Raw genomic sequence first — 21,967 nt, 5'->3', positions numbered from 1 at the left:
CCCAAGCTTAAAATTAGCTTTCAATGAAAAATAAATATTTGTTGGGGTAAATAGTTTGTTCGTTGAGATCCATTGAGCAGTTTCATTTATTAATGTCCAAGACAGTCAAAAAAATGCCTTTTATAAGCCATTGCAATTAGTTTATTTGTAAAACAAGTTCTGACATCATGCAAAAGCCCAAGTACTAAACACCTTCAAAATGACAGCACAGAAAGTGAATGTAGATTCCAAACACGCCTAACTGGCACGCACTACTGTGCAAATTTCACTATTAGAACATATGATCTGTCAATTGCCCCCATAACGAAATGCTAAACCTGAGGAACTTTTAACTCCTTTTCGTCAGGCTGTAAATTAGTTACAGTATGTGTAGCCAGTGTGTCAGTCCTGAAATGAAAAGCTTTTTGTTTTAAAGTCGTGATTGTTGTAGTCATCGTCTTCATGTTTGTGACGTACTAAAAGTGACAACAAAGTCATCAGGGTTAACACCACTACAGGTCTCATCTGCTTTTGATTCACATGTTTGACCTCTCTGAGTTCACCCATACATTCAAAACAACCACAAACGCTTTGTCTCAAGGAGTGAACGTTTAGATTAGTAAGTTTGTAGAAAATGCAAGTTGGGAAAATAATACACTGGCTGCTCAAGCCAAAAATGTCAAAGAAAAATTGGAAATTGAAAAGTACAAAATCATCATGACCAACACAAACAAAGCAGGCAGGCATGTCTGCGCACATACGAAGAACTCAAAGAACAAAACTTCAGTGAGATCCAAACAAATAAGACACACACACACAAGCGGCAGTTTCTTTTCCAGGCAGCAGTTGTTCACGTAATGTTGCTGTGGAGTTAGGTGAACACTAATCCCTTAAATGTCAGCTAAATATTTTTGAGAAGTTGTGTCATTGGTTGGCAAACTAAACGTACACATAGTGAAGTTGAAATACAGTGGGGTAACATTTGCCAAAAAAACAAAAACAAATCACAATTCAAATGTGGTCATTCCTTTTTGGCTTCTTCCTTCTCGTGTTGGATCTCTTCGTAGGTGGGCTCGTCGTCTTTTTCGTCCCCTTTTTCTTCCCCGTCGTCTCCCTTGGCGTTGGGTACCCAGAGCCCAGAGTCTATGCACCTCTTCATGTGAGCCTTTGCCTCCTAAATCATGTAGAACGAATCACATTTATGAACCGAGTAAAGCTAGGATGTTTAAAAAAATATACATACATTTTTACATTTAAACAGACTCCGATAAGAAAAACTATAAACCTGCGCCACAACACCAAACAACCTACCGTTGGATCCATTTTGCTAATAACCTCTTGCAGCATTTGGATGTCCTTCTCATCAAAGCATTTCTGCATCTCCTGCAATTACCAATGCAATCTGTGAAACACGCCATTCAAGAGAACAAAAACAAAGGAATGTGCTCAATTATGCTGAAAACTTACAGTTGGAAGTGACTCATACACTTCAACGGGATCGAGCCCTCCAGGTCCAAGGCGCTTCTGTCGTTCCTCTTCCTCAAATTCCTTCATAGCCTTTTCTATCCGGATCTTCGCCCTTCCCCGAACGCGCTCCTTGAATGACTCCAGCTCATCATTGAAAGCTTCCTGGTACTGCTGATCTGCTGTCTGTTAAGGAACATGTATGCACACGTATGCACACAATTAGTATGAGGGTTTCCCCACGTCAGAGACCGTTTAAGGAAATTGTGCACTGTACACTGAGGACTAAATTTAGTTCCTGCACAACAGGTCTAGATGCAACAACAAAAAACCAAAAACCAAAAACCCAAAACAAAACCACTCCACAATCCACTGGTGCACCAGACAGAAATTATTATTATGAACTACAAAAAACAACAATGAAAAAAACGGTTTAGTTAAGTAAACCTGCATTTGCATACATCTGTCAAGTTTTCAAAACAGAAGGATTAGAGGTTAGACTGTTTGCGTTTCTGAAACCAAGGGAGATAACGACAGATCGGGATTCAACATTGTGAACTCAGAGGAATCCGTCAAAGGTTAAGAACCAGTCCTCTACATTTGCCAAGTTCAGGTGATGATTAATGTTACCGTTCTCCACTTCTTTTAATACAAAAAAGTAGACAGAAATAATTTTTTTGACTGCTTTTTTTAAATACATCCTCGCCAATAAGGAAATCCCAGAAAGCTGAATCTGTTCATCTGGATGCAACTTTGCCAGCGGAAGAAATGTTTCACCACTCATCCACAACGAAGCCACTCAGATGACAGATGAAGTGTTTCTCCCACAGAAAACTCTGAATCTAGATGAACAGAATCAACCTAAATCCATCCCTGTGTAAAACAATTGACTTTAGTGAACAGTGAATACCTAACCTAGGCAAAGATAAACTAAAGCTAGGCATCTGAGAACTTGCATTTTTCTGCCAAGTCTTTTTGGATATGTGGTTGTGACCATTGCCAGGTAAATCTCCAGTAAAGTGTAACCAAACTTTTAACCTTAACTTCTCTAAGCTCCTGCCATAAGAACAGGAGCTTGGTTTGCATGCCACTGCAAAGTGTGGAAGAAAGAGCTCTCTGCCTGACTTACCAACAAACTCAGAAAGACAAGACGTGGTGAGGTAAAACGTTCACGGAAACATTTATGCAAATAGGAAACAGTTTCCTTAAGTACCTTGGAACCAAACCATGCCAATGCCATCATCTTTAATAATTTAGCCTTGAGCTCAATTTAATACCAGGTCTCTGAACTCCACCCCATATTTAGGTCACTGAATAAGTTATAAGATCCAAATCCAAATTGCAATTCCTGTACTGATGCTCCTAAACCTTTACTCTGACATTTACTTTCCATACAATAATACTTAAAAAGACTAAAACTAATAGAAGCTAAACTAAAACTAAACATTTTCAAACAACAAAAACTAAACCAAATCAATAAATCACACTCTGGAAACTTTTGAAAAAGTTATGCTATAGCTACCAAGTTAAGTAAAAGCAAAAAAAAAAACATAGTTACCTTAATCTTTGCAAAAAACTGGCGAAAGCATCCACGGGGGTCAACTTTGAGGCTTTTGGCAAGCTCCAGAATGAACTGCATGACGATGGTCTGATGAGCCACTTGCTCCATCAATGCGTGTTTCTGCAGGAGGAAGAAGCATTTTTACAGCTTAATATTTAGATGGAGTATGGTCGCGTGCAGAAGGAATTCATGACAAACAAGCTCTGTTTGTATTACTTACCTCCTCAACTTCAAGGTCGATGCACATGATAACCAGGTAGTTGGCGGTCTCTTCGCATACCAGATGAGGATGGTCAGAGAGGTACTTCTGGCTGTCATCCCAACGTCGCAACATGCCTGCAGTAACGAGAGTAATGAAGAAGCATCTCTACTCTCACCAGTACCTTGTAACGAGAGTAAATGCTGATGCATGCGAGTGCTTACCAAAATGTTTGATCTCTTTCTCATATTTCTCCACAAATGTTTTGTGCTTTTGCTCCTTTTCTTCTTCGGTCTCTTCAGTTTCAGGTTTGACATTAACAATACTCTATGAAAAGGACAGTGGAAGAATGGACTCGTTAAAGACAATGTCTCTTGAGTTCTACAGAAAGAATGTCATTGCATACAAGTTAGCGATGTCAATATTAATGAACCCATATCTGAAAATTGCAAGAAAAGATTTCATTGTGTTGCAAAGTCAAAGGCTGACAGTAGATGTAGACTTCTGCATTGAACCTACACTATAGGTATGTTGTAACAACAGCAGTTGTACTGGCCTGTTAAGTACTGTCAATTCCTCCTCTGCATTTCTGGCTACTTTTTTTTTTTTTTAAATACTTGCTGAATCTATCAGCAACTGTTCCACGGTTTTATTTGTTTCCATCATGGCTAGCTCTGCATATAAAACACTGAGACAGGACCAGGTAATTAACACTACGCACAAGCATGAATGCTGGCGAGAATATTGGATCCTTGTGGAGGCTACTTTGTAGGATCTGCAAAGACTCAACACAGAACTCTAAATCAACTGTAAAAGTTGACTCTGTATGTGTGCCCTTTCCTATTTCCTTCAGTCTAACGTCTTCTCTTAAGTAACTGGTGATACTTCCAGCTTTGAGCCAAGGATCAGTGCAGGTGATGGCAGCTGATGCCACATCTGAAGTACCATGTCCTTTCACACATTTTATTCTATGGCAGGACAGATGGGCACAGTGGCATAGGAGTTGAATGGATGATAAAGCAAGGTGAACAAGGTGTTGAACTTTTGAGGGGATCTAATGACTCTGTTGTGGGAGACATGTGGTGATCATGTTTTCGGCCAATTTTTCCCTTGGATGTCAGGCTCAAACAAACAATTGCACAAGTTAAAAGAAGAAATATGGAGAAAAGACACAACAGTTTTGTTAGCTTTTGTTTTCTTGAAAATACTTGAGAAAAAAAAGAGTGTAATAAATGATGTGTGATGTAAAACCTGTAGTGCTTTTTAAGCTCCACTTACTCTACCTCACCTTGCTGAACCCATCCTTGCTGAGCGTGTCTACATTCCACGGCATCTTCTTCTCCTCCCGTTGGTAGTCTCCCACCTTTCTCTCCCAATCCCGTTCCTCTTTTTTCAGTTTCTTCTCCTCAGCCTGGACTTTGCTCAACTCTGCTTTGGCATCCTCTGATGTTGAAATGGTCAGCTCCTTGATTTTCTTCTGTGTGTCTGCCAGCTTGCGTCTGCACTCGGACAGTCCCTTGTTTAGTTCTTCACCTTTCTTCTGAAATTCCTCCATCCGCTCCACACGAGCCTGAGGTCAAAATATAAAATCTTTACTACTTGGTTTTTTTTTTTCAAATGTGGATTTAGTTGCAAAAAGTTAAACATTCCTATATTTATGTTAAAAGTGAACACAGAACCAAAGTAAACACACGAGGTCAGCTAACAGTTCAAGTCAAATATGCATCACTTTTACTTTATGTGTAGCATCTTAATTGTAATCATGCGTGGCTTGTTGGTATACCTGGTGTCTCCATCTGAAGAGACTGGGTGTGTCGATGTTTGGATGGGTGTCATCCTCATCGTCCGACACCTCAATGTGGTCCCACACGCTGTAATCTATCCTGGACATCCTGACACCAAGACCCCAAAGCTAACACCGTTAGCTTACAATAGGCTTCAGCTAAGTTCGTGAGCTATGAGAAGCTAACAAGTTTGATTAAAACGAGGACAGACCGCAAGATCGCCGCACTGCGCAGAAATACGTATTTGTTTCTTTAGAAGAGTTTTTTGCTGTATTAGATATAGACAAACTCAGATGAACCTCCCTGAAGACAGCGGGCTAGAGAGTGCTACAGAATTCTAGAAAGAATTGGAGCTACAGATTTCCGTTTGACGTCATCGCGTCATTGCGTCAACAGGACGACGCCGGAAACACAAGAGTGCTGTTCCTTTCCTTGTACTTCGACTAGATAAATAAAATAAAATAAAGTAAAATAAAATAAATGACTCGCTGTAACTTCTTTTCAAAACATCATCTTTTTAAATTTGTCGGAACAAAAATGAAGTGTAAAGGTAAAGAAGAATTTTGTATTTGTTTAGTCTTAATATGTTATAACACCTTATATAGAGACTTAAAGAATTTAATTTAAAATGACTTCAATTAATGAAAAATAGGAACCCCACATCTTCTTCTGATTGCCACAGAGAATCATCTGTCTCCATCTCATCCTATCCCTAACATCATCATCATCCATTTGCGTGTCCTTCTTCACTACATCTATTAAACTTCTATGTAGTCTTCCTCTTTCCTTCCTGCCCACTAGGTCCACCTTCAACATTCCGTGTTCTCTATATCATTATTCCTCCTCTAAACATGCCCATCTGTTTTCACCTTCATCTATTGTAGGTACTGCAGTTCTGCACACCACCCTCACTCTTGAATATCGGTGCAGGTAAACAATCTGGGTAAAAAGTCCACTGCTCATCTCCAACAGGTATGGAGAAACCATCTATACCAGCCACTTTTCACTCTTTATCCTCTCCACACCTGCCCTCACTTTCTCCTTACTAAGCCCTTGCACTTCCTGATTCACCAACTGTCCTCCTGTCCTTCATGCATCCTCCCTCACCCACTCATTTTTCACATTAATCAGCTCCTCAAAGTACTCCTTCCACCTTCCAAGCCCCCTTTACTTGTTAGTACATTTCTGTCTCTATCATTAATCACCCTGAACTGCTGCACATCCTTTCAAGGTCGAGGGCTCTGCCTAGCTGATAGAACAAGTCTTTTTCTCCTTTCTCAATGTCCATTCTCACATGCATCTCACTATAAGCCTTTTCCTTTGCTGTAGCCCTTGCTTAACAGTACTCATATCTACATTCTTTATTTCCCTTACTATACTACCTTGTCTTTGCTAACTTCTTCCTTTGAATGCTTTCCCGTATTTTTTCATTCCGACATTAAGTATGAAATATGTTCTTGTCAGTTTCCCTCACCACTACAGCTGTACTTTCCCAGTCATCTGATGACTCTTCACTATTACCCAGAGCTGGCCTCAACTCTGCACAGCATTCTTCCTTCCTCAACCTCCACCATTCAGTGATTATCTCTGCCTTCAATTGCTTCCTCTTTTTGATGTCCAAACTCATCTTACAGACTACCATCTAATACTGCCCAGTTACATTCTCCCCTGAAACCACTGAGCAGGCTCCTGTCTCTTTCAGATTACACCTTCTACATGTTTGCTTGCTCCATTCTTATGCCACCCTCTTCTCGACCCACTACCATCAGTGCTTTCACATTTCTTTCCTTAACCCAAAACCTCTGACCAACTTTTAACCTACATATCCATTGAACGCTGCTTCAGTCACCACTCTCCACCACTTCATCCAACTTAATCCAGGATTCCTCCTTCTTTTCTAACTGGCATCCAACCTGTTGAACATAAGAACTGAAAACATTCAACATCGCTAGATCAAAAGATCCAAAGCCTGCATTTCTTGATTTTTTTCTTATTTTATTGCCGTATATAGCAGTTTGTGTATCTTGTGAAACCACAACTTTGGATATGACTTTGGCTATACATTCGATTGGTCTGAATGTATAAACCTTTAATCAACACTCTTAACTTTTACATGTATAATTCTATTAAAGCTATAAGTTAAGAGACTAAAGCTTAAAGCCTTAAGAAACTAATTTCTGCACAGTGATTCACTTGCATTCGTACGTCAAGAACAGCAAGCAAACATTAATCACATGGTATGGTTTCTAATTTTTAATAATTCTGTTAGATGAGAATAAAACCAAACTGGTTTCTCAGCAGATCCTCTGTTGCCACAATGATGACTTGGTAAATAAAAGGGAAGCTGAGGAGTGGATGGCAGTATGTGTGTGCGTGTGTTAGGAGGGATGATCTACTTTTTATTTAATTTATTTTTTTTTACATGCAAGATGGCCACACGAGGCTGGAAAGACTTGAGTTACATGTTTTGAAAGTTGTTTACATTTTACGTCCTAGGCGTATTGTGCAATGTGCCATGTGTGGTGTGATTATTCTGAATGGTTCCCTGTGTGATCTGACAACACTCTGTGGTTTTGAGAACTTGCAAAACTGTGTTGATGTGTTAGTAAAATTTGCCAGAAGTTGTGTGAATTTACTTGTTTAGAGTTTTGACAAAAGGGCGCAAGGTTTCAAAGTGTAAAATGAGCCTGAGCAACCGTTTACAGCTGCTCAAGATGGCAATGACTCCCATACAGAGAATTTGGAGCTGTACCAGGACTTCCAAAGTCATCAGTCATCCATCATGTACTAATCAAATCCTTAACAATGTAGTTTGTCTGGGTCTAACAGGTACAACCAGGGTGTCAGTGTTAAAATAATCCAAGGCCTGGATTCACAAATATTCAGACCACGCCTAAAAATTATTAGGCATAAGTTACATCTTTAGAGACATTTAGGTACATTTATCCTACACATTGTGTGCACATTTGCACTTACACTTTAAAAACAGAGGGTAAAATAAGATGCATAGCTAAAAATAAAAGGTTAAAGGTATATTTAAAATGTTACAGTAAGAGGGAGTCCTGTATAATCATAACCTATACACCCCATAGTGTAGAGTTTTACACATTCACACAACAAGCAAAAGGTCCCTATTTCAACCCATCTGATGTTGTGTCAAGAAGGGCCTGACAAATCAGAAATCGGGTGCTACTCGCTGTAATAACCCCTTGCAAATATGGGGGCAGCTGGGCCACCTTTAAAAGTACACAACAAATTCAAGAACAAACAACCAACTTTAAACCACAAGAATATCCACACCACCTATAACAAACTACACAAGCCGAAAAAATGACCTTTTTTTTGTTCCAAAGAGTCATATGGGGGCTCTTCCCATTGTTCGACTTGCACAGGCCCATTCGCTCCAAAAATCAGTGTCCTCCTGAGTCACACTACTGAGATTACTTCCTAGTCACCAAGCTACTATTAATCGAATAAGTAACATGAGCTTGGTTTTTACTGTAATAGCTTATCAATGATTTAGGTCTCTTTCATTACCAAACTGAAGGATTTAATTTTACTAAAATAATTCTTTTTGCTTCTCTCTTTATGAGTTGCCACAGTGGATCATCTGCCTCCAAAACTATGCCAGTAGAATTCAGCTGAGGGGGTGCACTGACCTTTTTGGATGGGCCTGGACCCCTGGGGCCCATCCATAACACCAGGGACTAAAAGTTTTAAGTCACTGAGGAGGTGTGGCTGACCCAGTTGTGTTGGAAGCCTTCCTCTAAAACCGGGATGTGAAACATAAGGCCCGAGGGCCAGAATCGACCCAGCAGAATGGAAGGTGAAAACAACACACCTAGGAATAAAATCTACCCATGACATTATGTAGTTCTAATTACTCTTATGTAGTCAATAAGGTTGTTGAATTAACTGAAAGCCACAAATCTACCAGAGTATTATTAATTTCACACCTCCACTTTTACCTGCTTCCATCAAGAAAATGTTTGACATCATGAATCAATCAACAAATCTGAAATTGTAATGACTTTCTTGTCCTAATCATTGCATGAGTGGTGAATGATGCTCCTAAATTAAAAAAGTATAACCCAATTGTTTCATTCAAAGTGCAAATATTTTATTTCTTTACCAGAAGGAAAAAAACAACTGTTAGAGCCTCAGCCTTGTCTACCCAGCTAGCATTAAACTTTGTCTTTCTGCCATGTTCTCCTCTACACCCCTAACAGTTATCCACTGTAGGATGTTCGCTGTAGGCTGAGATGTTGTATGAATAACAAGTTAGTCTCGATTTCCAGGGAAATTCTTATTTAACCCTGGAGAACCCATGGGGTCAGAGCCGACCCCATTGGTTTTCTAGGGAAACCATGGGGTCAAATTTGACCCCATGGGTTCTCCAGGGTTAAAATAATCTTTCTTATTACTAATTAGAATAAAACTCCTTGCCACACACATACTTGAAATTTCATACTAGGCATGGGAAATACATTGGGTGTGGACAGAACGACATGATAATATTTAAGTACATTAGACAGCTTGCATTGTTCAGCTTTGCCAGGCTGCCAGAGGTGTGCCATTTAGCCCCAGGGGAGTGAGTGCTTATGAGGCTTTCTGCAATATCAAAATGTCTGCTGTGAGAAAACCCTATTTAAATTTAACAAACGGATGGTAGCAGACCGACAAATAAATATGCAACAACTCAGGAAACTCCACTGTCATGTTATACTGATACATGCAACATGGAGCTATTCGCTACTTTTACTCTCTGCGGGTTTTGAGTCTTTGAACCCGGAGCAGCAAATGGAGTTTCCCGCATGCACTTGACAGCACCGCCGCATCTCCGCGATCTCCTTCTCGCACAGGCTTTCCACGTACTTATTAGCTGCAGGAGGGAGACAGAGTTAAGCAACAGTTCAGGTTCACTTCACCAACATATAATTGCGTCAAAGTGAGCGCTTAAAGCACCTTGTAAACACTTCTGAATTGCACATGCTTGCTTTTGGCACGGATCTCTCTGTGGCATTTCTGAAAGAGAACACGACATTCTTTGATGTGAGCAAATGCAAAGAGGACATAACATCAGAAAGGACCCAAGAAATGACTCCCACCTTTATCACTTTTAAGTAGTTTTCATGGAGCTAACAATTAGTCTCAGAGAGCTAACTAATGTTAGCTGCTAATGCTAGTCCCCCTTCCTAAGCAGTGTTTTGAACATGTGACTCTTCAACAGCCAATCACCTCCTAAGAACAATGACTGTAGAAGTATAACCACGCCATCTCGTGGTGAGAAGTTGTAGTGACCCAGTGACAGAGGGCAAATGATGTAATGGCAGCTGTTTGGATATTGTGAAAAGTTGTGTTTTTTTGGTATAGCTTAAAAAAGGTAAACGCGTATGTATTCTGCATTAATTTCAAACACAGTGAAATAAACCTTTTTTTTTTAGGTTAATTTAGTGTGTTTTATAGCTTGTGAAAATTAGTGTCTCAGATATTAGATTATTTTCACAAGTTTGATTAAATTAATGTTATTACAGCATGAATACTGTTTATCTCTTGGGCATGCCACGTGCAATCACAATTATGGGGGAAGGCTGCTGACTTGGCACTTGTCCAGACAGCGATCAATGACACTGTTCACAAAGGGAGTAAGGCAGAGAAAGTCATTGGTGAAAAGGAATGGGCTGAGCGTGGTGCCAGTGCATCAAGAGCAAACACTGACTTTTCCTAAACCAGAGATGAACCAGATTTACTTTTTAGTTTTGGAAATCAAAGTCCTAGAGCGTGGAGGAAGAGTGGAGAGGCACAGAACCCAACTTGTTTGAAATCAAGTGTAAAATTTCCACAGTCTGTGATGTGGTTGGTTCACCATGTTTTATCAAGTGCAATGTCAATGCAGCTGTCTACCAAGAGCTTATAGAACACTTCATACTTCCACCTGCTGATAAACCTTATTTCCTTTTCCAGCAGGACTTAGAACCTGCCCAGAGTCCCAAAATTACTACCAGATTTGCTGTCTAGGTTATTAATGTGCTTGATTGGCCAGTCAACTTGCCAGAACTGAACCCCGTAGAGTGGGGGTGGGTAATTGCCCAGCCCTACCACAGAGAGTCTGTGGAGGGTATTGTCAAGCTGAGAAACACCCAACATGAAAATAAACATGAGCTGAAGGTGGCTATTAAAGCAATGGCTTAAATAACTCCTCAGGAGTGCTGCAGGCTGATCGGCTGCATCTCGCTGCTCTTCAATCATGCAGCAAATTATGGTAAAGGAGCCCAGACCAAGTATTGAGTGTACAGATGAACATACTTTTGATACATTGGATATTTCTGTATTGTAGCTTCAAGTCATAATCTTCAAAATTAAAACAAAATAGAATATGTAATTTTACTGAAAATAAATATAGGAAATTATAAAGATTACCTTTAATATGAATTATATTCATATGTTCTAAGTTCTGCAATGCATGATTCATTTAAGCTTCATCTGGACTGGACAGACTACTGTAAATTATGTGTTAGTATTTTTAGTATTTAGTATTTAGTACTTTAGTATTTTTTTCCTTTGGAAAGATGTTTGATCAAAGGTGGCTTGTTGGTCTATGGAAGAAGTTCATTACAATTCATTTAATAAACTTTTATTGATAAAGATGAGAAAACGAAGACTTCATATTTACAGCCATGTCCTGCTGCTAGTCATATTGCTATGATGAGTAGCTACACTTCTGTAGAGTTACAATATAATTTCATTAATAGGAAAAAAAGGACCTATCCAAATATAAATTAGACACAGAATGTCTCATAAAATGTGAACTACATCCTAAAACAACACTGACAAATTAAATGGTAATTACCAAGCACAGTATATTCAGGTCTGTTTCTCTGTGTGAACTAATTCTGGATGATAACAAGATCGTCTCATAAATATCCACCTCCATCGCCAGAGTAGCAAATGTGAAAGTAAAAAAACAAAACAAAAACACCAGAAAAAAAACTGTAAAAAAGATAAACTTCTCGCTGTGTTTCTGATGTGGTCGTCCGATCCCCTCTCCATAGTGGTTGTTTCAAACGCCTAGGTGAAAGCAAAAGAAGATACAAGTTAGGCTGCAGCGTGCACAGACAGGTTGCACATGTGCCTCATTTCTCTCTTCTACCTTTGGTCTTTGCCTTGACAATGAACTGCTTGCTTTGCTTTTCCAGTGTATTGGATGCAGTGCAGGTGTAGGTCCCTGGGAGCAGCGAGGAGGAGGTAACAGTTGCTTCATTCTCCACCCTCTCCTGCATGGGAACGGAGGATTGCCAGCTGTATATTGGGGTGGGGTTTCCTGTTGCAGTGCAGTTTAATATGATCTCACCCCCCGGTATAGAATCCAAAATCTCTGGTTCAGGACTCAGGAATGTCGGGGGAACTAAAGAGAAGGTTACACATATCGTTTCTCACTGTATCGAGCATGCAGAAACTTGCTTTAAGAATGAGAAGAGCTTAATGACTCACAATAAACAGAAGCATTGAGAGGTTCTGAGGAAACAGTGGGAGGTGGCTGTGGTCCCTCTGGCCCAAGCTCCAGCTCTGCTACACACTTATACTGCACTCCATTCTCAGCTTTAGTTGGTGTGATAACAAGGATAGAGGATACTTGGACAGGTGAGGAAGAGGTGAGATCAGAGAAGGAGTGGTTATAAACCTCAGTCTGCCCTCTGTACCACCTCAGACTGAGATACTGAACGGGAGCAATATTCTGAACTTCGCAGAGCAGCTGGTACTCTTTCCCTGCCACCATGGGGCCGGTGTGGTTCACCTGTCTGATGGAGACGCTGTCTGGAGTTTCTAAATGAATAACACACAGGGTTCAGGTCAATCAAAAAAGGGCTCGGTTGAGAAATCAATCTTAACAACAGCTTTTAAACAACTCACTGTAGAGCACGAGGTTGAGCTTCTCCTCGCATTGTTTCGGAGCTGTGAAAAACACCCCATAACAGATGGGCTCCTCTATCCAATCAATGAGACTGTCCACCTTCCACTGGACAGACCGGTCCTCTTGTGTGTGTGAAGCACTGATGGCTGACTCCCAGCCCAGGACACGGACAGGGCGTGCAGCCTCGCAGCTGACAGACACTGACTCCCCAAAGCCCACCACGACCCTGGACGGCTTGAGGATTAGGGAGCAACCTTCACCTGACACTAAGATACACAGCACTGATATCTCTCACTGTTTTTCTGTCATCATCATCACAATGCATATTCATATTTACATGAAAAAGCTGTAACTACTTGCACATTATGTAACCCTGTTACAACACACTCACAAGTAATCAAGCAGGAATTGCCTGATACTTTCAAAGTTTACAAGTGTGCATTGCTAATAGGGGATTTATAGCTATACTACTAATAATTCACATGTGCTATGACAGCAGAATTAAACTGACCTACTTACAGGGCGTCACCCACATTATATCTTGGCTGCAACCTAATAAGCATCCAACATGCAACCACACATCTTATTCTTTAGGGCCTTTCATCACTTGAGTAAATAATAGTCTTGGCATGAAGACAAATGGTTATATTTTTGTCAGCACAAAACTGGCTGCTCTAATTCTTCGAGCTCTGCCTTTAGATTTATTGCACAGAAGTTACTGATCATTCCAACCTGGATTTACTTACTAGCATTTCCATAAGACCAAACATCATCTACAACCCAAAGAAGTGAAAAGAAACACCACTGTGACAAAGTCTTACCTGAACAAAATGTGCAAAGCAACAGAATCCATGTGAGAAAGTTGTTTCCCATGTTATTTTCTGCACCGAGCCGTGGATTAACAGGCTAGAGAAAGAGAATTCCAACTTGAAAGACCTTGGCAACCCTGCAGGGAATTATGTTGGAACAAAAGTTCCCTCCCAGCTGACTTTGGGGGGCGATGGAGGGGGTGAAAGGGAAAGAGGGAAAAGTAACAGGTTGCAGGCCTCTGAAAAACACGGCATAACACTTTGCACTGCATAATCTTAGAAACAACTATGCAGGATATTAAAAGCCTGCAGAGACATCGAAGTATATGCAGAACTAAAATGCCACTAATATAGGATTAATACATCTGTCTAGTTCCTCCACCCCCTACCCCTATTTTCCAACACCCAGCTTGAAATCTGAGTAGAATAAAATGTAAACACCAAACTTTCATTCCTTCTTTAATTTTTGAGTCATGTGAGTCTCCTAGAACACAGAGGTGAAAGCATATCAACCTGACCCACATTTTCTCTTTCCTTTCAGTGTCACTCTCTGTGAAGAAACGCTTGTTTTCCCTTCATCTTGCATGCTTGCCTCCTATTGCTCCTGACCTCCAATGCTTTGTGAAATCCCAGCAGGCAGCAGTGCTGGTCTTGTGCAGGATGTAGTTTGTAAGACTCCCAACTGTGACCAGAATGCTACGCAGCCTATCAGCTCTGACCACAACTGCAGTGCAAGGGAGCGAGTAATCGAACACTTTATGGTGTATTTATGGACAGCACAGCTGGGAATCTCAACTTACACATTGCAGTATGAGCTCGGTTCACTTGCAGCTTTGAAAATGCTCTTCCCTCTAAAGGTTCTCTATCGAAACATGTTAATGTTGTGTGTTTGCTCATTTGAAAAATCTTGTTTTTTTCTTTAAGTCCATGACTAATTGAGCACTGGTGGCTGTGCCAGGTTGTTAGGGCAACACAGAGCATACAGAAACAGTATTTGAACAGTGACAGTGAAGGAAAAAAAAAACATGGTTTCATAAGAAATAGGTTTATATTGGCAACAGTAGTCTGGATCACAAATGATCTTCTTTACATTCAGTTTGTTAAGAACTAATTAGTATGGCAGAGTGAACATTGTAAAATGTAGCCAGACTTAAAGACAGAGAGTGAGAAAGAAAACTGGTTTGACTTTGCCTCGTCTTCAGAAAGGAGGATTCATAAGCTCTCTCACGCTCTTGTTTAATTCAGGATTTACAATCAAACACATGTAGTTTTTTTTAAAAAAACATTTCACAGGTACAATTAGACAAACTCTGGTACAATGCAGACTCAGTAAAACAACTGTTGTGTCATGTGAAAAGTTGGCGCAATACTTGATAAACTCTATCAGTCTATTCAGTGCAAAAATTATGAAGCGATCCGAAAGACGTACCAGTGCATACAGAAATCAAATTTTACAAAAAAAAGAGAAAGAAATATGAATAATTTATGCATATCCCAAAATGAATACTTAAAAAAAAAAGTAATTACTACATTGTGCTCTCAAGTAATTCCATATAAAGTACCTCCAAAGCATTTACATGCTTAGATGAGTAGAAACAAAATGAATATATAAAATGCTGACATAGAATTGCTAATTTTGCTTTAAAAAAATGAGTTTTTTTAATGCAAATATTTAATGTATTTCTTGATGAATTGTTATTTTTTTTAAAGACACACAAGAGGTCCACAATTCAGATGAGGCAACAATTGCTGTTAAATAGTACCTAATTATCAAGTCATATGAATAATAAAAACAATATTTTTTTAACACAATTACTAGATGAGAAACATAACCCAAAAGCACAACCGCACAAAAAGCTGAGAAATCCACTCTGACCATATATAGCTGTATCAACGCATTACAGCAATTGTGTCCAAAATATATGCTCCGTTTAATTCCTCTGATGCATGTGAGGCTCTTCTTCACAAACTTTGTCTTCATTTGTAGTTTTGCATGGACAGGATATAGTGGCTTCATCAGAGCTTTGCTGCAGCACAAAGCTGATAATCAGCACAGAACAAACCATACAGTATATGTGAAAGCCATAAAACCAAAATGATGAGCCAGAAAAAGAGCGCCTGTTAGGTGTTAATTCCCCTGAGTCCAACATCAGCTTGATTCATTAAATGAGTTTATGTGCACTCAAGTAACCATCTTGACATCAGCTACAGACTTGTGCAAATGTGCAGGAGAGAGGAAATCATCACATCCATATGCAAAAAGGTTTGACTTAGCCTGATTAAAACTGAAACAGGAAGTATTTGTGTAGTAAAGATTTCCAAAAAAGGCCAGCAAGCACATCATGCTTCCAAAATAAGACTGTAGTGGGGATGAAATCTAATTATTTATCTGTTGCATTTTTATACACAGACTTGTAAAGGTTACTGCAGTGCATTTAAACACATTTCCTGTATTATACATGTTTGTTAAGGCAGCAATCTTGATTAGTGAGCTTTAGAGATAGCTGACAAGATAATGCATTTTTAAAGCTACAGCTTTGAGCAGAAGAACACCCACAGAGCATGCAGAGCAGACATGTCCCTCGGCCATCAACAGACATGTTACAGAATTTTGGGTCCAAGCACCAAATAAAATCATTAACAAAAATAAAAATAATATCCATGCAAATCTGAATTTAAAAAAAAGTCTGCCTTATACTGGTCCTGAGGGAGTTCCTGGTTGATAACCGCCTTTATTGAAAGAGAATGTGCCATTAGGTGTCACAAAATATGCACCAGCAATGAGGAGCAAAACTCCGACGGCCACACCTACTCCCACCATGACTCCAAAGGTTGTTCGAGACCCTGTGGGAGATGGGAAGTGTTGTTACATTGTCGCTCTCAACTTATCTGCTCAGACTTTCTGTTCTGTCTGTAATAAACCCCACATCCCAAAATAAAAATGAAAACAAAAAACAAAGTAATTAAAATCCCAGCAGTGGTCCTAGGATGACTTCCTAATGGAGAATCACAGCACAAAATATTATAGACAATAAGAACGTACACTGAGTTAGTGAGAGCTTCTCCTTTGCCGAGATAATCCATCCCACCTCACAGGTGTGGCAGGTCAAGGTGCTGATTAGACAGCATGAATATTGCAGAGGTGTGCCTTAGACTGCCCACAATAAAAGGCCACTCTGAAATATGCAGTTTGATCACACAGCACAATGCTACAGATGTAGCAAAACCAGTCAGTATCTGGTGTGGCCACCATTTGCCTCACACAGTGCAACACATCTAACGGAGATGTGTTGCACTGTGTGAGGCAAATGGTGTGCAATGAGCATAGAGTTGATCAGGTTGTTGATTGTGGGCTGTGGAATGTTGGTCCACTCCTCTTCAATACTTGTGCAAAGTTGCTGAATATTGGCAGGAACTGGAACACGCTGTCATATACGCCGTGCCGAGCGTCCCAAACATGCTCAATTGGTGACATGTCTGGTGAGTATGCTGGCCATGCAAGAAGTGGGATGTTTTCAGCTTCCAAGGAATTGTGTACAGATCCTTGTCATATGGGGCCGTGCATTATCATGCTGTAACATGAGGTTATGGTCATGGATAAACGGCCCAACAATGGTCCTCAGGATCTCAACATGGTATCTCTGTGCATTCAAAATGCCAACAATAAAATGCGCTCGTGTTCATTGTCCAAAACCCCACCGCCACCGTGGGCCACTCAATCCACAATGTTGACGTCAGCAAACTGCTCATCCACACGACGCAACACAAGCTGTCTGCAATCTGCCCTGAACGGTAAAAACATCTGTCAACAGAACACCTATCCAATGTGCCAGAGGCCATCAAATGTGAGCATTTGTCCACTCAAGTTGGTTAAAGTGACGAACTGCAGTCAGGTCCAGACACCGATGACAACCACGAGCATGCAGATGAGCTTCCCTGAGACGGTTTCTGACAGTTTTTGTAGAAATTCTTTGGTTATGCAAACCGATTGTTGCAGCAGCTGTCCGGGTGGCTGGTCTCCACCTGGTCAACCATCCTGGAGGTGAACATGCTGGATGTAGAGGTCCTGGGCTGGTGTGGCTCTGCGATTGTGGGGCTGGTTGGATGTACTGTCAAATTCTCTGAAACGCCTTTGAAGATGGCTAATGGCAGAGAACTGAACATTCATTTCACAGGCAACAGTTCTGGTAGACATTCCTGCAGTCAGCATGCACGCTCCCTCAAAAGCTGCGACATCTGTAGCATTGTGCTGTGTGATCAAACTGCATATTTCAGAGTGGCCTTTTATTGTGGGCAGTCTAAAGCACTCCTGTGGTATATTCATGCTTTCTAATCAGCACCTTGACATGTCACACCTGTGAGGTGGGATGGATTATCTCGGCAAACGAGAAGTTTTCACTAACACAGATTTAGACAGATTTGTGAACAATATTTGATAGTAATGGGTCCTTTGTGTATGTAGAAAAGCAAAAACAAAAGTGTTGCGTTTATATTTTTCTTCAGTGTATAACGAGATACGAAATGTCATGAAGTAACTGATGAGAACTTACTTGGAGCTTCGCTTATATTGAAATATTTGGTCACAGTGCCTTGGTTACTATAGGCTGTGCAGGTATAGACCCCTGGAAGCTCAAATGGTAGGGTCAGAATTGGCTCAATCACTTCTTCTTTCTCGTGCCATTCTTTTGTGAATTTTGGGAATTCCCAGCGGTATGATGGTGGAGGGTTTCCTTTAGCGTTGCAATTTAAAGTCATATTTTCACCAACTGTCATTTCCAGAGTCTCATTTTCAAGTTTGTTGAAGGTTGGTGGGTCTGAGGACATACATGAAATCAAAATACAAATATAAAATACATGTGAAATAAAAAAACCCCAAAACAATAGGGAATCTTCTGATGATTAAATTAGGATCATATTAAAAACTCACAGCGTACAATCACATTATGCGTCACTGAACGCACTGGAGGACCTGAAGGAGGACCTTGTTTCTCTGGCCACAAGTTCAGCTTTGGTTCACACCTGATCTCAGCTCCATCATCATCTCTATGAGCAGTCAGAGTGAGGACAGATGACTTACTGACGGGAGACGGACTGGACTCATCAAATGTCTCAGTTTTTATAACAGTATTTCCTTTGAGCCAAAGCACAGAGAGATTTCTTGCTGGTGCAACATTAGCAATGTCACACTGTATGTAATACTTTTGCCCTTCCTCCACTTTAGTTAAGCTATAATTCAGTGACACACTGTCTGGCATTTCTGTAAGAAAAAGAAACAAAATGAATTAATGTTAATCAATGACCAAATAATAATATTGACCTACTTAGACATGTAAAGCTACTTACTATAAACAGTGACTGGCAATGTTTCCATACATTGATCACCATCACGGGAATTCACAAAACACATTGGCTCTAACTCCCACACTGACACAGAGTCAATTTTAAAGGGAAGAAAAGTGGCATTCAGGACAAGGTCCACTCCTTGATGTGTAGACTCCCAGCCCATTCCTTCAGTCTGCTCAGATAGTGAGGTGCAGTTGGCTGATAAGGAGTCTCCAAATCTCACCACAACTCTAGGGGGACTCATTTGTAATGGACAGGAGGCACTTGCAGTGTTTCCTAGAAAGATAAATGAAGACTTAAGTTAGGTGTATGGCAACATGTACTTTGATGTTCTACTATGCATTATGGCCCTGCTGTTACTCTGACTTAGTTCAGGGGACTGAAGACTCTGCGCTTAAAAGATGAGTCATTCAACATCAGAACACAAACACTGATATTTCAACAACTCTCCCCCAATCACACAGGACTGCCTTTTTTGTCACTCAACTTTTTAGATTAGTATTTTTAGTATTTGAAAGTCAAGCCATTCCAGTATAGCCAATGTCACAAATGTTATACTTTTCAACTTTCCCGATGAAAATTTAATGAGGACCATTTTTTTATTTTCATAAAGAACATATTTTGGATTTAAAGACTTCTAATCTAAAATAAACATTTTTCCCCCAAGAAAGGGGATCAGGCAGTATCTACAGCATAACTGGTACCACAAGCTTGTTGGAGAATCTCTTACACCAGCTGACAAATGAATCAATTTCAGAAGCAAAATACCCACTGGAAACTTCATTCAAGTAATTTAAAGTATTTTCTGGGATCAGTATTAGAGACTAAGATTTTCTGCTAACCTTAACCAGCCTTACTCAGTGACATGACTCATATTTCTCTTGCAAAGAAGGTGATGACTGATAATAATTAATTGCTTTGTTATGGAAACTGCAAATTTTCCTCCTTATTCCTATGAAGCTGAAAGAAATCTCCTCATAAAATTAGCAAGAAATCTGCCCCTTTTGTAAAGAAACAGATCTCTGAGAAAAGCTGGTCTGTCTAGTAGCGCCATAAATCATGTTTCAAAGTTGTTGTTGTTTTCTGGGTTCACACAAGAAGATGAAATATGGAGATTCAAATTTATTTCTACTGTAATGGCTTCCCTTCATTGGCTCCCTGTCAAATCCTGTTAAATCCAGAATTGAATTCAAAATCTTGCTCCTCGCATACAAGGTCAGGCCCCATCTTATCTTAATGACCTTATAGTACCATATCACCCCATTAAAGCACTTCAGTCTCACACTGCAAGCTTACTTGTTGTTCCTAGAGTATTTAAAAGTAGAATGGGAGGCAGAGCCTTCAGTTTTCAGGCCCCTCTTCTGTGGAACCAGCTTCCAGTTTGGATTCAGGAGACAGACACTATCTCTACTTTCAAGATTAGGCTTAAAGCTTTCCTTTTTGCTAAAGCATATAGTTAGGCTGGATCAGGTGACCCTGAATCCTCCCTTAGTTATGCTGCAATAAGCATAGGCTGCTGGGGGATTCCCATGATGCACTGAGTTTTTCCTTTTCAGTCACCTTTTTCACTCACTATGTGTTAATAGACCTCTCTGCATTGAACCGTACTTGTTATTAATCTCTGTCTCTCTTCCACAGCATATCTTCTATCCTGTCTTCCTTCTCTCACCCCAACCGGTTGCAGCAGATGGCCGCCCCTCCCTAAGCCTGGTTCTGCCGGAGGTTTCTTCCTGTTAAAAGGGAGTTTTTCCTTCCCACTGTCGCGAAAGTGCTTGCTCATAGGGGGTCATATGATTGTTGGGTTTTTCTCTGTATGCATTATTGTAGGGTTTACCTTACAATATAAAGCGCCTTGAGGCGACTGTTGTTGTGATTTGGCGCCTTATAAATAAAACTGAATTGAATGTAGACACGCAGAGTACAATTTCTACTCATATTTATGTTTGCTTCACTAAATGTAACCCCCTCCCTTCCTTTGTTTCTGGTAGCACTTTCTTTTCTTTTTTGGTGGTGGTGACGGGGGTCTGACTTGATTGGATTTGAGGGGTTCTAACTTTTTTTTGTTGTTTAGTTTACAGTGGTTGATACAAATGTTACTATATTTCTTCTTGGTCATTTAGTTTCTCTTTCATACATCCCCAGGAATAACAGCTCAGACACTGACCTGATAAAATACACAAACTTTGGTCAATGATTTACAAGCTGTGTTTAGTCGAGAAGATCTAACAACACAGATATTAAAATTTAAATTCACGATTATAAGAAAGAAAACAAATACAAACCCGGTCACGCACAGTAGGACAGCATGTTTATACAGTCCACGAACAGAGCTGATATGTATCAAACAATGGGCGTAGGCTTTCTCCCGAAGATGAGCTCGAAGCTGCAGCGATCAATTCATAAAGGCACAATATGGTAGCTTTATGTAACAAAGAAAGAAAACAAGCTCACCTGTACAAGCCATTAATAAACCGAAGAAGAAGAAGGACCACACCATGGTTTCAGCAAAGAGGGAAACACGCTCGCAAAGAAAAGAAAAAATAAATTAGATCCGGCTGAATAAACTTAGTCACACACCCGTGTCCCTCCTCCTGCTGCTGTACCCACAAGCTGTGACCAAACCCTAACCTGTAAGGAAAAAAAAAAAAATCCGAAACCAAAAGTACCCAGGCAGTAACTATCCCGAGTCACTCGATTACCTCACCAAGCGTCCCGTCCTCTGCTCGCTCTGGTTTCTGAAGCGACATTGTGAGTTAAAGGAACAGTTCGAAGTTATTTTTGAACCGCTTACTTAATAAATTAAACATTTGATTTACTTTTGAAGAAAACCTTCAAAAGTTTGCGGTATAGCAACTAGTTTCATTTAACCTTAGCTCAACCTTTAGTTTCAGCTAATTACTCAATTAACCCCCCCCC

General features: G+C 40.2%; 4 protein-coding genes across 4 annotated transcripts; all 4 read right to left on the bottom strand.

Annotated features, from left to right (window-relative positions):
- Positions 1-118: 118 nt before the first annotated feature.
- Positions 119-5,363, bottom strand: LOC134626354 (hsp90 co-chaperone Cdc37-like). The gene is made up of 8 exons (XM_063472094.1): positions 4,987-5,363; positions 4,492-4,773; positions 3,428-3,530; positions 3,225-3,340; positions 3,002-3,124; positions 1,447-1,629; positions 1,291-1,362; positions 119-1,153 (listed from the first exon to the last, which is right to left on the bottom strand). The coding sequence occupies exons 1-8, from the start codon at positions 5,092-5,094 to the stop codon at positions 1,001-1,003; spliced, it is 1,140 nt and encodes a 379-aa protein (XP_063328164.1). The 5' UTR covers positions 5,095-5,363; the 3' UTR covers positions 119-1,000.
- Positions 5,364-8,881: 3,518 nt separating this feature from the next.
- Positions 8,882-10,200, bottom strand: cmc4 (C-x(9)-C motif containing 4 homolog (S. cerevisiae)). Its single transcript, XM_063470732.1, has 3 exons — positions 10,096-10,200; positions 9,953-10,012; positions 8,882-9,869 (listed from the first exon to the last, which is right to left on the bottom strand). The coding sequence occupies exons 2-3, from the start codon at positions 10,008-10,010 to the stop codon at positions 9,733-9,735; spliced, it is 195 nt and encodes a 64-aa protein (XP_063326802.1). The 5' UTR covers positions 10,011-10,012; positions 10,096-10,200; the 3' UTR covers positions 8,882-9,732.
- A 1,435-nt stretch (positions 10,201-11,635) lies between these two features.
- LOC134625505 (synaptogenesis protein syg-2-like) lies at positions 11,636-13,856 on the bottom strand. Its single transcript, XM_063470731.1, has 5 exons — positions 13,721-13,856; positions 12,899-13,165; positions 12,479-12,811; positions 12,138-12,392; positions 11,636-12,055 (listed from the first exon to the last, which is right to left on the bottom strand). The coding sequence occupies exons 1-5, from the start codon at positions 13,770-13,772 to the stop codon at positions 12,048-12,050; spliced, it is 915 nt and encodes a 304-aa protein (XP_063326801.1). The 5' UTR covers positions 13,773-13,856; the 3' UTR covers positions 11,636-12,047.
- Positions 13,857-14,742: 886 nt separating this feature from the next.
- LOC134625504 (cell adhesion molecule 3-like) lies at positions 14,743-21,878 on the bottom strand. Its single transcript, XM_063470730.1, has 5 exons — positions 21,503-21,878; positions 19,052-19,327; positions 18,636-18,965; positions 18,259-18,522; positions 14,743-16,552 (listed from the first exon to the last, which is right to left on the bottom strand). Exons 1-5 carry the CDS (start codon positions 21,546-21,548, stop codon positions 16,401-16,403), a joined length of 1,068 nt encoding a protein of 355 aa, XP_063326800.1. The 5' UTR covers positions 21,549-21,878; the 3' UTR covers positions 14,743-16,400.
- Between the last annotated feature and the right edge of the window lie 89 nt (positions 21,879-21,967).

Source organism: Pelmatolapia mariae, linkage group LG4 (assembly GCF_036321145.2).
Source record: "Pelmatolapia mariae isolate MD_Pm_ZW linkage group LG4, Pm_UMD_F_2, whole genome shotgun sequence".
Lineage (NCBI taxonomy): Eukaryota > Metazoa > Chordata > Actinopteri > Cichliformes > Cichlidae > Pelmatolapia > Pelmatolapia mariae.
This window is presented reverse-complemented; position numbering and strand designations above follow the sequence as displayed.

Bases quoted from the DNA above. Each gene is read 5' to 3' on its own strand.
- cmc4 (XM_063470732.1), bottom strand. From the start codon at position 10,010: ATGCCACAGAGAGATCCGTGCCAAAAGCAAGCATGTGCAATTCAGAAG. The intron at 9,870-9,952 runs GTGCTTTAAGCG...TCCCTCCTGCAG, and splicing joins AATTCAGAAGTGTTTACAAG to CTAATAAGTACGTGGAAAGC.
- LOC134625505 (XM_063470731.1), bottom strand. From the start codon at position 13,772: ATGGGAAACAACTTTCTCACATGGATTCTGTTGCTTTGCACATTTTGT. The intron at 12,812-12,898 runs GTGAGTTGTTTA...TTATTCATTTAG, and splicing joins GCTCAACCTCGTGCTCTACA to AAACTCCAGACAGCGTCTCC. The intron at 12,393-12,478 runs GTGAGTCATTAA...CCTTCTCTTTAG, and splicing joins TCTCAATGCTTCTGTTTATT to TTCCCCCGACATTCCTGAGT.
- LOC134626354 (XM_063472094.1), bottom strand. From the start codon at position 5,094: ATGTCCAGGATAGATTACAGCGTGTGGGACCACATTGAGGTGTCGGAC. The intron at 4,774-4,986 runs GTATACCAACAA...TTTTGACCTCAG, and splicing joins TCTTCAGATGGAGACACCAG to GCTCGTGTGGAGCGGATGGA. The intron at 1,363-1,446 runs GTAAGTTTTCAG...TGGTAATTGCAG, and splicing joins TGTATGAGTCACTTCCAACT to GAGATGCAGAAATGCTTTGA.
- LOC134625504 (XM_063470730.1), bottom strand. From the start codon at position 21,548: ATGGTGTGGTCCTTCTTCTTCTTCGGTTTATTAATGGCTTGTACAG. The intron at 19,328-21,502 runs GTGAGCTTGTTT...TTATCTTTCTAG, and splicing joins TTTATTAATGGCTTGTACAG to GAAACACTGCAAGTGCCTCC. The intron at 16,553-18,258 runs GTAAGTTCTCAT...CATCTCCCACAG, and splicing joins CAATATAAGCGAAGCTCCAA to GGTCTCGAACAACCTTTGGA.